This window comes from Protopterus annectens, chromosome 7.part0, assembly GCF_019279795.1.
Source record: "Protopterus annectens isolate FY-2018-M chromosome 7.part0, PAN1.0, whole genome shotgun sequence".
Lineage (NCBI taxonomy): Eukaryota > Metazoa > Chordata > Ceratodontiformes > Protopteridae > Protopterus > Protopterus annectens.
The window spans coordinates 1,708,774,025-1,708,790,633 of record NC_056739.1 but is presented as its reverse complement, the minus strand read 5'-3'; the positions used below and the strand labels follow the sequence as shown (position 1 = coordinate 1,708,790,633).

General features: G+C 43.4%; 1 protein-coding gene across 1 annotated transcript in view; it reads left to right on the top strand.

Annotated features, from left to right (window-relative positions):
* Nucleotides 1–16,609, top strand: part of ERCC3 (ERCC excision repair 3, TFIIH core complex helicase subunit) — a 476,680-nt gene that overhangs the window by 222,933 nt on the left and 237,138 nt on the right. The window contains 1 exon segment of the mRNA XM_044078239.1: nt 268–452. Coding sequence (XP_043934174.1) covers nt 268–452 — 185 coding nt within the window.

Sequence of the window (16,609 nt, the reverse complement as noted above, 5' to 3'; positions counted from 1 at the left end):
ATGGAGAATGTTTCATGAAAACGTTTCTTAAATGTAAATAATAATATAGCTAGATGCATTAACGTGTAGAATTTTGGCACAGTGTACATTCTAGTTTGCATAGTAAGTCTGCAGTAGTACTTCTGATGTCATTAACCTTTCCACTACTTGTACATATATGGGTTACAAGTATAATCTAAGGCCAGCCTTTAGCTAGTGTGTAGCTTGCATGCCAGGTTATTAAGTTTTGGTTCTATAATAATGTGATTTACTGTTTGCTTTCCTTAGCAAAAATGTTCCGTCGTGTTCTGACCATTGTACAAGCTCACTGTAAGCTAGGCCTTACTGCAACACTAGTCAGAGAGGATGACAAAATCGTTGACTTGAATTTCCTCATTGGACCAAAGTTGTACGAGGCGAATTGGATGGAGCTGCAGAACAGTGGTTATATAGCCAAAGTTCAGTGTGCAGAGGTGAGCTCTACATAGTGCTAACAGCTGGAAAGTCTTTGCTTTGAAAACTGAAGTTGTGTCATATTTTCTGCATATCTTTGAGGTATGGGTTTCTTTTCACCAAGAATCAATTGGAAGTAAGGTTTGGCAAAAAAATAAGTATTGTGTTTAACTATAAATGAATATTTACAGGACAGACAAAATGCTAACTGTAGACTTGGCGTCAGCAACCTTTATTTATCAAAATAAAAAAAATGTGTGAAAATTGCTGTTTTTACAGCCACAGATACCATTCAGTAAATCAAAATTAATTTTAAATAGGCATACACAGCAGTTAATAAAACCAAATTGAAGTGTTTTTACCCAAAGCTTCTGACTTTGCCAGGAGCACTCAGCTTCATGTTTAAGCTTATATTTATTTAAGTGGTTTCTATACACTTAAACTTATAAGTAACAAACATTAACAGTGAAATAAAAATAATTAAAATAAGATGTAAAACCAGTGACCAGACATTCATAAAGGATTAAACTAAACATAGTTAATGCCAGTTAAGAAATGTAGGACTTAAGGAGCCATTTAAACGACTGATTGATGGTGACTCCTTTAAAGAGACAAGTGACAGAATGCAAAGGTGTGGGCCTTGATGGATGAAAAATTGATTATTGGAAGTTGCAACCCACACCCTTAGAGCCAGTAATAATGTCTTGGCTAACCATGCATAAGGCACAGGATGGCTGACACCATACCAGTAATTACTGAGGGAAGGGGTAACCCAAGTCATATAGGCAAAGTGGATCAAGATTTGAACTGTATAAATGATGCAAAAACTGCTTTGGTAGCCAGTGGACATATGTTGGTATCTAGTTAACCCCTGTGAAATAACTGGGCAATGGAGTTTTATGACAGCTGCAAATGGTCAAATGCCAAGTTTGCAGCCTCAGGCAAGTACAGGACATTGCGTTAGTCTAGATAAGAGGAAATTAGAGTTTGTACTTCCTTTGGGAGGTCTGCAGATGGTATATGGTGTTTAATAAAGGTGACATTTATATGGTAGAAACAAGCAAATTTCATGACAGCTGGCAATCAGTTCTTCGGTTTCAGTTTATCATCAACAATTATGTCAGGATTATGCACCTTCAGCATGAATTCCAGTTTGTAACCACTTTAGGTAATGTTGGAAGACAAGACTATTGCATATGAATTCCACAAATTGGCAAGAACAATCATGGTAGTTGCATTGCAGGTATTGCTCTTCATCTGATTACTGATCTTCCAGTCATGGTTGCATTCCAAATCTGCCCCAAAAAAATGTTGAGGGTAGGCATAGACTCTTGAGGGAAGGAGAGAGATACAGACCTGTGTTATCAGCGTAGCTGTGGTACTGCAAACCTTTAGCCCAACTAACTCCTCCCAGAGGAAGCATATGCATGTTGAAGAAGGGACTCTGGATGGAATTCTGTAGTACACCAGAGGCAGGTAACCTGGAAGAAGGATTAACCCATGAGACTATCTGATATCTGAAGTGGTAAGAGATAAACCAATCTAAGACTGCCAGGACTGCTGTTGTAATGCCACAGTAACACTGTCAGTGGTCCATTAAGGTCACATGGTGTCCTCTGTCAAATACAGATAAGAGATCAAAGTGGAACATAGAGTAAAAGCATTGATATATCACCACTAGGAGGTCATTAAAAATCTTAGTAAGTGACGTCTCTGTATTAGACTCATAGGCATATACTAGGCTGATGATCACAAGGGCGTTTTTAAGCCTAGCCATGCATCTGGAAAGTTTTCAACAAGTTTGGTACCCTAGACTAGGTTCTTTTCAGAATATGTGTAAGTGAGTGAATAAACATTTACAGGTTGACTGTATCCATTAGAGACATAGGGGACAGACCAGGGATGAATGTCTGATTTCCCATCCACTTGTGCAGGTTACAGTTGAATAGGATCAGGGAAGAATTCTGCTTCACATGGATGGAAATCTGTTCCAGAGAAGGAGTGTATTATCTGTGGCACATACCTGTCCCTCCAGCATGTCCTATTTATGTCACAAGCAAGGTTTAAATCCCTGGATTGGGTAGTTATGATGCTATTTGTTTTGCAGATGTGCAAGAGATGCATCAGAGTGAGATCATAGGATGCCTTGTATGTCAGACATATATCACCTCTCAACAGTGTACAGAAGACAGAGTATAAGCATAGGGCTTTGAGTTAATCAGTGTTGGACTTGTTAAAGCTTTATAATCTTTTTTGTGAGGAACCTCCGTGGAGATTCAGTTGTTGAATATGCCTGGTGAGGTACATATCAAAGGGGGTGTTGTACTCCATGATGGGTCTAATGAAGGCTGTGTACAGTGCAAGTCACCCAAGATCAGACACTTTGGCAGTGTTACCAGTGGGGCAACAAGGAAGTCTATAAACTCCTAAAAGAATGTCCTTATTCTGCTTAGTGGGGGTGGTTGAGGATTTACATGCAGTTTGCTGTTTTACCTATGAAGAATGCAAAAAATGTTGTATCCCCTGCTTTAGGCATCTTTATTTCAGTGATCAAACAGAAAATTTTAACCACCTCTCCCAGCCGTAACTGATCTAGAGCACTCTGCACATCAGAGAACCGAGGTTGGCAATGTTGCTGCTGGAGCTGGACTAGAATTGTTATCAAAGTATATCTTCAATACAGAAAACAGGTTGGGAGAAAGGAGTAAATTGGGTATAATTCCAGACTTGTTCTTTGCTAACCTGGCATTTGAATACAGAGCTCTCACAAGAACTGCAAAAGAACAGGTCAGATCTACCGGTTACTTATGGCATCAGGGATATATCGGTACATAATACAAGACAGAGTTAAATCTGCCTACATAATAGTGTATCTTGTGGTGGCAACCACAATGCACTGGTATAAACAGTGGATCTGGCCCCTGACTCTCCATTCACCAGCAACAATCTAAAACCATCTGGAAGTCTCTTTAGAAGATTGAGATTCCTGCAAACACAAAAATGTGCAAAGTAAGCCTGGGAGGGGACAGAGGGATGGCATGCTAACCTAAATATTGACTCATAAACTGTGTTAAAACCCAGCACTTAATGTTAGAACTAGTACAAGCATTGTAGTGGAAAAACTCAGTCTGATTCCCTAGAAAAGTTGCAAAAAATCAACAGCAACTGTAAATAAATACTGTAATGCAAATTTAAACATTCAGGACACAAGCTATTGACATAAATTTGTAAGTGATTTAGTTATCCAGCTGAAAGTAATGTAATCTTAAAGGTCGGACAGCCAATAGGTCCACTTGCTGTGAAAAAGTACAAGTTAAATATTCCTAACTAACATGCAAGTTCTATAAGATGGTAAGCAAGAAGTTCACAGGGTGCATGTAAGATTTCTTTGAAAACTGGGTACACAAATGAACAAGTATTAAACCAGTTCAGCAGCAGAGAGTTGGTAGCAAGTGGAAAACATGCCAGAAGACTGGAGTGCCAGATGAAAAATGGCAGGTTACAACAGTAATTTAAATAAAATGTTAAAATCCATGTATGGTAGCCTTACAGTAGTACTTAAAGTGGGTAACAGACTTCCTTAGTCTAAATGCCAAAATACCAGTCTGAGAACTGCCTTGGAGGCAGTTTGGGGCCGTTTTTCTCTGCACTCTAATGCCTGGGCCCAAGTAACAAAAAATGTTTGGGTGCAAACCAATGTTATGTTGTCCTGTCTCGCCTTCATTCTTACAATGATGGGTTCGGGAGCTGATTCTTGGCTCCGACTTGGCCGAATACATAGCTGAAAGTCTCAAACTTGGCTCAGGCAAGTAGGTATCCCACAATGCAATGGTGTAATTCCCCAAATCTCATTTGCCGCCTTACGAAGTTGGATGTGCTCATCTTGGCCGTGGCTAAGTTGTGAGAAAATTTATTTACATTTCCTGTAATACTGTTCTATTTTATAACAGATAGCTTAGTTTTTAGTTATATCAAAATTGTTGTGCCCTTTCTTGCATTATAGTTAAATAGTTATAGCTTTATTCCCTTTGGTGCTGCTTTTGGCCATCATTTCGTAGGCCTAACTGTATCCCTTGTAGTGGTGGTTGTTGTGTCTGTCGTAGTTAATTAGTAGCTCCTTTAAGTTAGAGGGCTTGCCCTTAGTGTGCTGTTTTGTCTGGGAAATAGGGCCGTTTGAGTTAGAGACCATATTTTTCTCCCTTGTTGTTTGTCTCCTTCGTATTTCCCATAGTTTACTACTCAGTTTAGCTTTAGTAGTTCATTAGTTGAAACTTTCTTGTTGATTTATTGTGGTCTTATCTTTGTCATGTCTAAAGACCCAAAAGAGAGGGAACATAAGCCTTCGGGCTTTAAAAAAATGCCAGAAGTGTTCACAAAAGATGTCCATCACAGACTGACATGTAATGTGTGTATTGCCTTGGAACAATTCATCTACAAGAGGATTGTATGTTTTGTCATTCCTTCAGTGCAAGGGTTCTACAAGAAAGGAGAAACAAATTGATCCTTAAAGGGCTGTTAAAGCCAACTTTTGAAGAAGCTATCCACAGTTCTTCTTCCTTCTCCTTCTTCCAAAAAGGAAAAATCCCAGAAAAGATAATCACCTGCAACATCGGCTCAGTTGGAGCCGCCAGTCAAGTTACCAGAAATTTCTAAGGCCACTACCTCCTCGGCTCCACAGTCCTCAAAGCCGTCGGAGGTTGTACTAATTGACAAGCCTGGTTCTTCATTTCCAAAGTCCTCAGAGCCACAAGATACCTCTTCTCGGAGCTGGACCATGGATATTTCACCGGTTTCTCCAACATTGAGATCTCCCATTCTGCACAGGTCTCGCTCTCCATCACTATCCTCCAGGTCCACCAGGAGCTTATGTGATGATGACGTGGAACAGGTGGCGCGCAGACTCTTGAAGTCACCGGCGCTAACTAAATTATTCTCTGCTCCAACCCATTTGGTCTCCGAGCCTACTGTACCAATTGTACCCACTGTTGTTCCTCCTCTGAGCCAAGCTGGACCTTCGGAGCTAGAGTGCTTAGTACCACTTACTGCGGATCTGTCAATTCCAACACCCCCTTCCGTGTTCATGGAGCCGACTTCTGCTCTGACACTCTTTGTACCGTCCAAAGAGTCTGGGAGCCATGGATTCTCGGCCCCGATCTTTGGTGCCGAGCCTACCCCGTGGAGCATCGGCCCAGGTTAGCTCGGCTCCTACATCAGCCACGGGTCTGATCTCACTGGTTTTGGTGCCTTCTTCTGTCTCCTTAGAGCCGAGGGAGTCTTCAGAGCCAGTGGGATCCACCTTTGAGCTGATGAGGAGTGTGTTGTCTACCCATACAGTGCCACAGAAGGATACTTACACTCATTCCCCTAAGGCACCGGCTACTGGCTCGGTACCACCCATTCCACAGGACAGCAGAGCTCCAGAAGCTCAAGATCCCCATTGGGCAAACCCTTCTCTTCCAAGGCCTCCCCAGAATATCGTGAGGATTCACCTCGGAAGAGAACTTCCAAGAGGAAGCACGTAGACTCCCCAGATGAGTCCGTCACTTCAGATACTGACCTTGAGGACTCAGAAGGGTCCCCACGGTTTTCCTCTGATGTCTCATTTGCAGATATTCTAGAGATCCTGAAGCAGAGAGGCGGCTGACAGGCCACCACAACTTCTGATTTGGAGTCAGTGTACCTGAAGGCTTTTGAGTCTCAACCTTCAGCATCCTGGGTGTCTCCGCCTTTCAATGAACTAATAGATCTGTTTAGTCAAAAGGTGTGGGAGTCATCTGACACAATGGAACCAGTCCCCTGGAGGCCAAACAAATTCTTGTCAGCTCCTTCTGGAAAGGATTTCCTCACTAAGGGGGTACCTGTAGATGCTATGGTGGTGGTGGCATCTACCAAGAAGGAACTGTCAGATACATCCTCCTCTGTTCTTCCTCCGAATAAAGACTCTCGAATGATGGACTGATATGAGAAGCATGTCTTTTCGTCAGCGACATTTTCACTCCAATCGTTGAACTAAAAATCTCACTTTACAAGGCTACAAAGAGATCTCCTGAAAGAGCTAGGAGATACTCTACAAGGTACATTAGCTGCAGAGGTGAATGAGAAGGTCTCCTCCCAGCTGTCCACCTTAAATTCCATAGTCAACTCCTCCATGAGGCTGATATCCTATGCAGCTGATGGAGCGAGCAGGGCAGCAGGTTCAGGAGTTTCCCTTAGAAGACACTCTTGGATGCGCTTGTGCAGTTTTGCGGAGCCCTTTAAGTCTACTTTTACTAATGTCCCTTTTGATGGTTCCTCACTCTTTGGACCCAAAGTAAAAGACACTCGCCCGATGTGAGCAGGAAGGAAAAACTCTCTCTGCTGTTGCAGTACATTTTTCCATACCTTCAAGACCTTATCCTAAAGGTCAGAAGAGTGGGAAAATGTGGTTCAAAAGATCTCAGAGAGTTTTCCAGGACGCACGGGGTGATTCCTTCCCCAGAGGCAGAGGGGGAGGTAGCAATGGTAGACGCCACCCCAGAGGCAGAGGGGGCCCGTAGAACCAGGGTGACCATGATTCCTTTCATGGACACCTTTATCAGTGCTCCTGAAAGGAGGCCCGACTGCTCTACTCTGGAGGCAGTCGGCGGATGTTTATCCATGTACCCAGAAGCCTGGCAAACTATCACACGAGACAAATGGGTACTAAAAATAATATCCAGAGGATACTCCATTCCATTCTCCAGTCCTGTTCCACAGACCAGAACAATCCCAGATCTTCCACCTAATCTAATGGAGCAAGTAACTATAGAGATTCAAAAGTTGCTGCACAAAAGAGTCATCCAAGATGTCCCCACAGACCAAATAGGATTCGGAACTTACTCAAGATTCTTTTTGGTGCCAAAATGAACAGGGTACTGGAGACCCATATTAGACCTAAGCAAACTAAACGAATCTGTCAAGAAGTCAAAGTTCCGAATGATGACACTGCAGTCTATACTTCCTTTTTAGGGAAAACAATTGGATGTGCTCAATAGACCTTCAAGATGCTTACTACCACATGAAAATGGACAGGACATCGACCTTTAAGATGCTTACTACCACATAAAAATGGACAGGACATCGAGAAGATACTTACACTTCCGGCTGGGAGCCAGTCATCAGATGTTCTTCGTGTTTCACTGTTGCAGTCATTACATTTGGGGTAATCTGCTGACAGGTTGCCCTCAGTCGGCCTGAATAATAAAGTCTTGGGTCCTGCGTCGGTTGCTGTCTCCTCTTCCATGACATCAGGTCGTCAAGGGTATAAAACCTGCAGCCGACGCCATTTTCCTCAGTCTTTCTTGCCGTGCGGTGCCCGAAGCAGAATCAGTTCGCAAGTGCTGGTCGGCTGACTCCTGAAATTTTTGCATTCGAGTTTCAGAACCAAAGTCATCAACTAAAGCTAAGTACTCCATTGGGGAAACATTTTCTTGCTTTACTTGTGGGAAGCAAATACCTCATAAGGATTTTCATTTGTACTGTATTCTTTGCCTAGGGCCCAGATCATAACGTGCCTTGCTGTCGGTTTTGTGCTAGATTTAACCAATGCACTATTAAGCGTCTGTATATTTTTGCTTCAGAATATTTTGGATCCAGATTTAATTACCCTGAAGTGTCGTTGGTTAGCAATCCGACTACCGGAGTTCACAAAAAACGCAAAGAAAAAGACAGAATGTCGAGGTCCAAAATCGACGACGAAGCTTCTCCTAAGCCAGTCGCTGGTTTGCCGGTACTCAGTGAGGCACTTTTGCAGCCCCTGATACCCGCTACTTTTGAGTCGCAGGCCTCTACCGAGACCCATGTGGAGTCCGGTATGCCGCGAGATTCTCAGAGTATTGAACCCACGGATGTCTCTCCCTTGGATGGGTTTAGAGCCACTGAGCAGGCACCTGCTTCTGAGGGTGTTTTCAGGCCTCAATATTTTTATATAAAACCGATGCCAGCTTCAAAAACCAGATCAAAAACATCTTCTAAGTCTAAGAAACCGACGCATGAGCCACGTGCTCAGGCCCCTATGCCTAACAAACAGATGATCAGAATGGCTGAGGACTTAATTACCTTGATCAGGGGTTCCCAACCCCCCCACCCCCCCTGCTACGAGACCTAGGCAAGACACTGACTATGAATCTTCAGATCAGGTTTCTATTTCTTCTGATTCCACTTCTGATCAGGAATTTTCTATACCACCCTATGAGGATTCAGATGCAGAAGAATCCATTCCATCTGCATCTCCTCCTGAGGATTATTCTTTTGGAGAAACCTTGCATACTTTAAGGGAACATTTTCATTGGGAGAGTCAGGATTTGTCTGAATCAAAAAAAGATGCTTAGGGATTTCCTTCTTCTTCCTCAGCATAGGTAGGCCCTTGGCTATACCTCCTGTATTAGACATTGTTGATGATGTGTGTTTGGAATCAAGCATGGCTCCTTATTCCCTACCTCCGGCTCCTAGTAAGCCAGACAGATATTACAGCATCCATGACTCCCACAAATTTCTATTCAAAAATCCTGCTGCTGATCCTGAAACTATCTCACAGGGTCCCAAAAGTGTAAAGGCCTCTACAGCCAAAAATCCTACCCCCTCTGATAGAGATTCCAGGGCGCTGGATAGATGGGTAAAGAAGGTTTATACGTCTGCAACCTTGGGAATTAGGGCCTTAAACTGCCAGTTTCATATGCTTAAATATCAACAGCATGTTATGGGTGTATTGCAACAGAAAATTATGTTGATTTCTGATTGTGTGGAAAATAAAGAATTACAGGAATTATTGCATGCAGCAGAACAGGTTGGAAAGCATACTTTGCAATGTGGTTTTGATTCCTTGGAGGCCTTTTGCAAGGCCGCAGTTACTGGATCTGTGATTAGAAGGCATGCCTGGCTCAAGGAGCAAAAATCTGCCTGATCATGTTAAAGCTAAATTGTTGGATGCCCCTTTACAGCATGATACTTTGTTTGGTAATGAGGCAGAAGAGGTTTTAAAGAAAATGGAAGACAAAGCTAAATCTATGCAAACTGTAAAAGATTTCTTACAAGTGCAGCCACCCAGATTCAGTAGGCACTGGCCTACTAAAAATTGGTCCTTTCCTGTGTCCAACAGAGCCTCTTAAGGCAAATCCAGGTGCTCAAAAGGCTCTAGATACCAATCAGAGGGTTCTTACAGGTCAAAGCAATGGGGTGCCTCCACCTCCAAATCTGGAGGAAACTGCACAAGCCCACAGTAAAGCAGTCTCAATGACTTCCTTCTACCATCACCAAGCACTTATCTTTTGGCAGCCCCATTGGGGGGAAAATTAGCACTTCATGCTCAAAATTGGCAGTTAATTACGCAGGACAAGTGGGTATTAAACATAGTATCCCAGGAGTACAGATTTCATTTCCATACTTTGCCAGTTCCAAACAGATGGCCAGATCTGCCACCAAATCAATGGGCAGAGGCTCAGAAACAAGTTACGTCCCTCATGGATATGGGGGCTATTCAGCCAGTACCAGAACAGGAAAAAGGACAAGGTTTTTATTCGAGACTGTTCTTGGTACCCAGAAAAGACAATACCTGGCGTCTAATACTGGACTTTTTTGAACACGTTCCTGGACATTCCAAAATTCAAAATGCTGACTTTACAACAGCTACTGCCTATGCTGGGCAGGAATGTTTGGTTAGTGACTCTAGACTTAAAAGAGGCATACCTGCATATCCCAATAAGGGAATTGTGCAGAAGATACCTCCGCTTCAAGGCAGGTTTTATGCATTACCGATTCTCTGCACTGTCCTTTGGCTTATCTACTGCGCCCTGGGTTTTTACAAAGTGCCTGGCACCAGTAATTGCATTTTGCAGACAAAGAAGCATACAAATGTATCCTTACCTGGACGACTGTCTCATTCAAGCAGAGAACAAGGACATTGTTCTTCAACATCTGGCATTTGTAAAAAGGCTTCTAACATGCCTAGGGTACACCATAAAAGAAAAGAAATCACAACTGGTTCCCTCTCAAAAAATTACATTCCTGGGTGCAAGCTTGAATACAACTGCCCAAATCCCAAATGGCTTACCTTACGCCAAACAAACAAAGTCAACTGACTACATACTTCAAACAGATGGCAACAAAAACCCAGTTATCTGCTAGACAAATTCTGCAGGCTTTGGGGTTCATGGCATCCTGCATTACTATTTTCATATGCAAGACTGCATATGAGGAAACTTCAATGGTACCTAAAAAGTTTATGGAGTCAGCATTGTCACAGTCTGGAAACTATGAATGTTCATTGTGTTCTGTTGCAGTCATTACATGGGTTATCTTGCTGGCAGGCTACCCCCAGAGGTATACAAGATGCAGCGCCATTTTTTATTCAGTCTTTCTTGCCATGTGGTGCTGAGATTTTCAAAATCGAATTTCAGAACTGAAGTGCCTGTTTGATTTTGCTTTTACATTACTTTTATTTTGTTTAAGGTCCGCCGGACCATAAGACAACCGGAATTCATAAAAACGCAGACAAAGAAAAGACAAACAAAAGGACAGGGTCCCGAACCGGCCAAAAGCTCTTCGCAGCTCTTTCCTGGGTTCTCAGTGTTCTCAGTCCCCCGACACCCGCTACCCCAGAACAACCAGCCGCCCGACTCTTCCCACGTGTGACAACAGGCCTCCTGGAAACTCAACTCAAGGTATTGGAGGAGAGGATTCTACGGAGACTATTCCCAGCCGCCGGAGCGGGCATGCTTCTGAGGGTGTTTTCTTTCCTTCACAGCTTGCTATCTCAAGTCTACTTTCAGCAGGCAAGGCAAAGTCTAAAACACCATTAAAGACAAAGAAACAAGTACAGCATTCTCCTGGACAGTGATCAGGTGCCCCATCCCCACTGATAAAAAAGGCCAAGGCAAGACTGACTATGATCCTCTGACCAGGTTTCTATTTCCTCTGATTCTTCTTTCAGAACAGGATAACACACCATGGAGCATTTCCATTGGAGAACCAGGATTATTCATATTCCAAGAGAAAGGCTTTGAGACTTTCTTTTACTGCCTCTCAAAAGGCCCCTTGCTTCCCCCTGTACTAGATATTGTTGATGATGTTTTTTCTGAATCCAGTCTGTCGCTTCCAAAAAAAAACTGTTCCCTAGGATTCTAGAGTACTGGATATGGGGGGAGTATACACTACTCTGCTACTTTTAGCTGTAAGGGCTTTAAACCAGTTTCACATGCTTAAATATCAACAATACCTAATGTCTTCTTTGCTAAAACAGAAAATGCTTTACAACAGAATGTCCTACAAATAAGGAAGTGCAGTGAATATATTGCATGCACGCAGCTGAACAAGAAAGCGTGCCTGCTGCAATGTTTTTTTGATTTTAGAGGTCTCTCTTGAGCCGCGCAGTTACAGGCTGTCATCATCAAGGCATGCTTGGTTAAAAGAACAGAGTTTCCATTACAGCATGATACTCTTTAAGGCAGAAGAGGTGTTAAAGAAAATGGAGCAGCCAGAGGTAGCAGCACAACTGGCCTCAAATGTGGTGGTCCCCAGTGTCAGAGTCCCCACAAGAGGCAGGCCACAAGGAGCCCAAGACAGGCATGAGGGCAGCCCTCAGGCCCATACAGGCCTAACAACAAGAGGGATTCAGCCCAGGCAGCCAGAGAAGAAAAAGACAACCTTATTAAAACAGTCCCACCCAATGACCTCCCTCTGTAAACACCAAGCACTTACCTTTTTGCACAATTAGGGAACTAGCTTTTTTTCTCACAAATTGGTACATGATCACCTGGGTTCTGAATACTTTCTTCTCGTTACGGGTTTCCACTTTCACACATTACAAAGTCAAAAGGTATGCCAGACCTGCTACAAAATCAATGGGCAGAGGCACAAAACAAATTTCTGCTGTACCACAGCAAGAACAAGGGCAAGGATTTTACTCAAAACTTTTCCTGGTACCCAGAAAGGACAAAGCCTGGAGACCAGTACTGGACCTGTCAATACTAAATACTTTCCTGGATATTCCAAAATTCAGAATGTTGACACTGCAGCAACTTCTACCCATGCTGGGCAAGAAGAGGCATACCTGCATGTCCCAATCAGACAATCTTGCAGAAGATATCTCAGATTCATAGCTGGCTCAATGCATTACCAATTCTCTGCACTGCCATTTGGCTTATCTACTGCGCCCAGAGTCTTCACAAAATGCCTGGCACCAGTAACTGTATATTGCAGACAAAAAGGAATTCAAATTTATCCATTCAAGCAGAGAGCAAGGACATTCTACTAAAGCATCTGGCGTTTGTAAAAAGATTACTGATTTGCCTAGGGTACACAGTAAATGAAAAGAAATCAAAACTAGTGCTCTCTCAAGAGATAATATTCCTGGGTGCAAGCTTAAATACAACTGCCCCGATGGCGTATCTCATGCCAGACAAGCAAAGGCAACTGACTCATTACTTTCAAATGATGGCAACAAAGACCCAGCTACCTGCAAGGAAAATCCTGCAGGCTTTGGGCTTCATGGAATCCTGCATTCTGCTAATTCCATATGCAAGACTGCATATGAGGAAGCTACAGTGGTATCTGAAAAGTGTTTGGACTCAACATTGCCACAGCCTGGAAACAATAATAACTCTTCTTCCCTGCCTGTAACATGAGTTTCGATGGTGGGCACTGGCCTGTCACCACAACAAGGGACAGCCTTTCACTTTACCCACAGCCAGGCAGACACTAACAACAGATGCATCGGATTATGCCTGGGGGGCACACATGGCAGGAAAATGTATTCAGGACACGTGGCCTGTGGACCAAATGCATCTTCACATCCATCAAAAAGAGATGCTAGCTGTACAGAATGCCCCGACAGCCTTCAAGGATCTACTGCAGCCAGGACAACTATTACTAAAGATGGACAATACTACAGTTATGTGTCTGCAGGCAAGCCATGACTTTGTGGAACACAGCACTGAGCTATCAAGTACATCTGCAGGCACAATTCCTGCCAGGAAAGAAAAATACACTGGCAGGTGGAAACTAAATCCACAGGTCTTCAGCATGATTACAAGGAAATGGGGATGCCCAGACATAGATCTTTTGCCTCCCTCACAACTGCCACTACACAGATTTCTGCACAAGGACTTATCACTCACAAGCATGGAAAGTGGATGCTGTATCATTCAGCTGGAAAACCCTAACAGTTTATGCCTTTCCACCACTGCCTCTCCTTCCCAAGGTGCTCCTAAAAGTCAGATGAGAAGCCAAAAATGATTCTGATTGCCCAAGACTGGCCATGCCAGCATTGGTACCCAATCCTAAAAAGATTGTCTCAAGGCCCAGCCTGTCATCTTCTGACTCAACAAAACAATCGGATCCTGCACAGCCAACTCAGAATCTGGCTGCATGGCAGATAATTTAGCCACTCAGAACACACCTCTCTCTAAAGCTATTATGGATGTCATTTTGGAAGCCAGGAGGCCCAGCACCTGCAGAAAAAATGAACACAAGGACTTGAACCACTTGTACCAAATATTCCTCATATTTTACAATACCTAAATGAGATGCTGGACAAAGGCCTATCCTTCTAATCAATTAAGATCCATGCCTCTGCCATTTCAGCTCATTACAACACGGAACCTCCTATTTTCTCTTATCCACTGCTAAGACAGTACCTCAGAGGGGAAAAAAACATAAGACCCCCAAGGAGAGAAAGCTCACACTGCCTCCATTTGAGCCAGCCAATACAGGTGATATAAAATTCTTATCATGGAAAACTGCTCTGCTCCTAGCAATAACTTCAGCAAGAAGAGTCTCAGAGTTACAGGCTTTAATGGCAGTAGAACCTTTTATCATTTTTCATCTGGACAGGGTTTCTCTAAGGACAAACCCAACATTTATGCCAAAGGTAGTGTCCAGTGTGGCTCTTAACCAAACCGTTCATTTGCCATCATTTTATCCAAATCCCCAGAATAAAGGGGAGAGACTTCTACACTCTTTGGACATACACAGGCAGCTACACTTCTGCTTGGACAAAACAAAAGCTTTCAGAAAAACTGAGCAACTGTTCATAGCATATGCTGCAGGATCACAAGGAAAGGCTATCTCAAAGCAGAGTATTTTAAAATGGATTGGACACTGTATTCGTTTCTGCTATGCACAGCATGGCAGGTCAGTGCCTAAGAATATTAGGCCACATTCTACCAGGGCAGCAGCCACTTCAGCAGCCTTTCTCAGAGGAGTACCAACCAAGGAAATTTTGGAGGCTGCAACTTGGAGTTCAGTGCACACTTTTACCAAACACTACCACTTACCTCTTTACTCTAAATCCAGAGCAGGCTTTGCCACTGCAGTTCTGCAGGGCCTCATAGCCACTCCTAATTCTATTTAGACCCAGCCGCTCAACCTCGGCTTTGGGATTCTACCCAAGTATAATGACTGCAACAGTGAAACACGATGAACATAGTACAGTTGTGTACCTACCATAAATGTAGATGTTCGAGTGTATTCACTGTTGCAGTCCAGGTTACCCACCCACCATCCCCCCTTTCTTTGCTGGGACTTATCTGTACTTCTCTGTTCTATACAACCTTTGTGGTGTATTTGCTTGTAGATGAAGGTATTGTTTATTTTAGTGCATGCTTTTTATAAGCAATGTTTTTAGCCTACCCTTTTGGGGGCACCTGACATTTGGGGCAAAAAAAACTGAAGAAAATGTCGTCGGCTGCATCTTATATACCCCTGGTGCACTGACGTCAGGGAAGAGGCGACAGCAACCGAACCGGGACTTTGGAATTCAGGCCGACTGCGGGTAGCCTGCCTGCAGGATAACCCAAGTGTAATGACTGCAACAGTGAATACACTCGAACATCTACATTTATGGTAGGGGCACAACTGTACTTTCCTCTCATTCCCTGCCTACAACAGGAGTTTCTTTGGTGGGCAGAGACATGTCACCAAAACAAGGGACTGTCCTTCACTCTACCCCCTGCCACCTAAACCCTAACTACAGACGCATCAGACTATGCTTGGGGGGGCCCACCTGGCGGGGAGATGCATTCAGGGCATATGGAGCCCAAAACAAATGCATCTGCATATAAACCAGAAAGAGATGCTAGCTGTTCAGAATGCCCTGACAGCCTTCAAGGATTTACTTCATCCGGGACAACTACTGATAAAGACAGTCAACACCACGGTTATGTGGTACATAAACAAGCAGGGGGGTACACATTCCTACCCCCTTTGCAGACTGTTCATGGCATTGTGGAACACAGCTTTGACTTACCAAGTACATCTTCAAACTCAGTTCCTGCCAGGAAAACAAAATACTCTGGCGGTCGACCTAAGCAGAAATCTTATGGACCCGCACGAGTGGAAACTGGATCCACAAATCTTCAGCATGGTAGCACCGAAATGGGGGAGCCCAGACATAGATCTATTTGCCTCTCCCCAAAATTATCAGCTGGACAAATTCTGCACAAGGACTTATCACAGACAAGCCCTATCCTTCAGTGATGTTGATTTCTGAATGTGCAGAAAATAAAGAATTGCAGGAATTATTGCATGCAGCTAAACAGGTTGGAAAGCATACTTTGCAATGTGGTTTTGATTAGAGGCCTCCTGCTGGGCCGCAGTTACTGGCTCTGTGATTAGGAGGCATGCCTGGCTAAAAGAGCAAAGTATGCCTGATTATGTTAAAGCTAAATTACTGGATGCACCTGTACAGCATGATACTCTGTTTGGTATTAAGGCAGAAAAGGTTTTAAAGAAAATGGAAGACATAGTTAAGTCTATGCAAACTGTAAAAGACTTCTTACAAGTGCAGCCACCAATATTCAGTAGACACTGGACTTCAAAAAATTGGTCTTTTCTGTGTCAGACAGAGCTTGAAGGGGTAAATCCAGATGCGCTAAGGGTTCCAGATACCAGGCACAAGATTCTTACAGGTCAAAGCAATGGGGCGCTTCTACCTTCAAATCTGGAGGAGATAAAGCGCAAACCTACAGAAAACAGTACCAATGACTTCCCTCTGCCTTCACCAAGCACTTACCTTTTGGAAGCACCATTAGGGGGGAAATTAGCACTTTTTGTTCAAAATTGGCAGTTAATAACCCAGGACAAGTGGGTGCTAAACATAGTATCACAGGGATACAGATTCCACTTCCATACTTTGCCAATGGCAAACGGTTGGCCAAATTTGCCA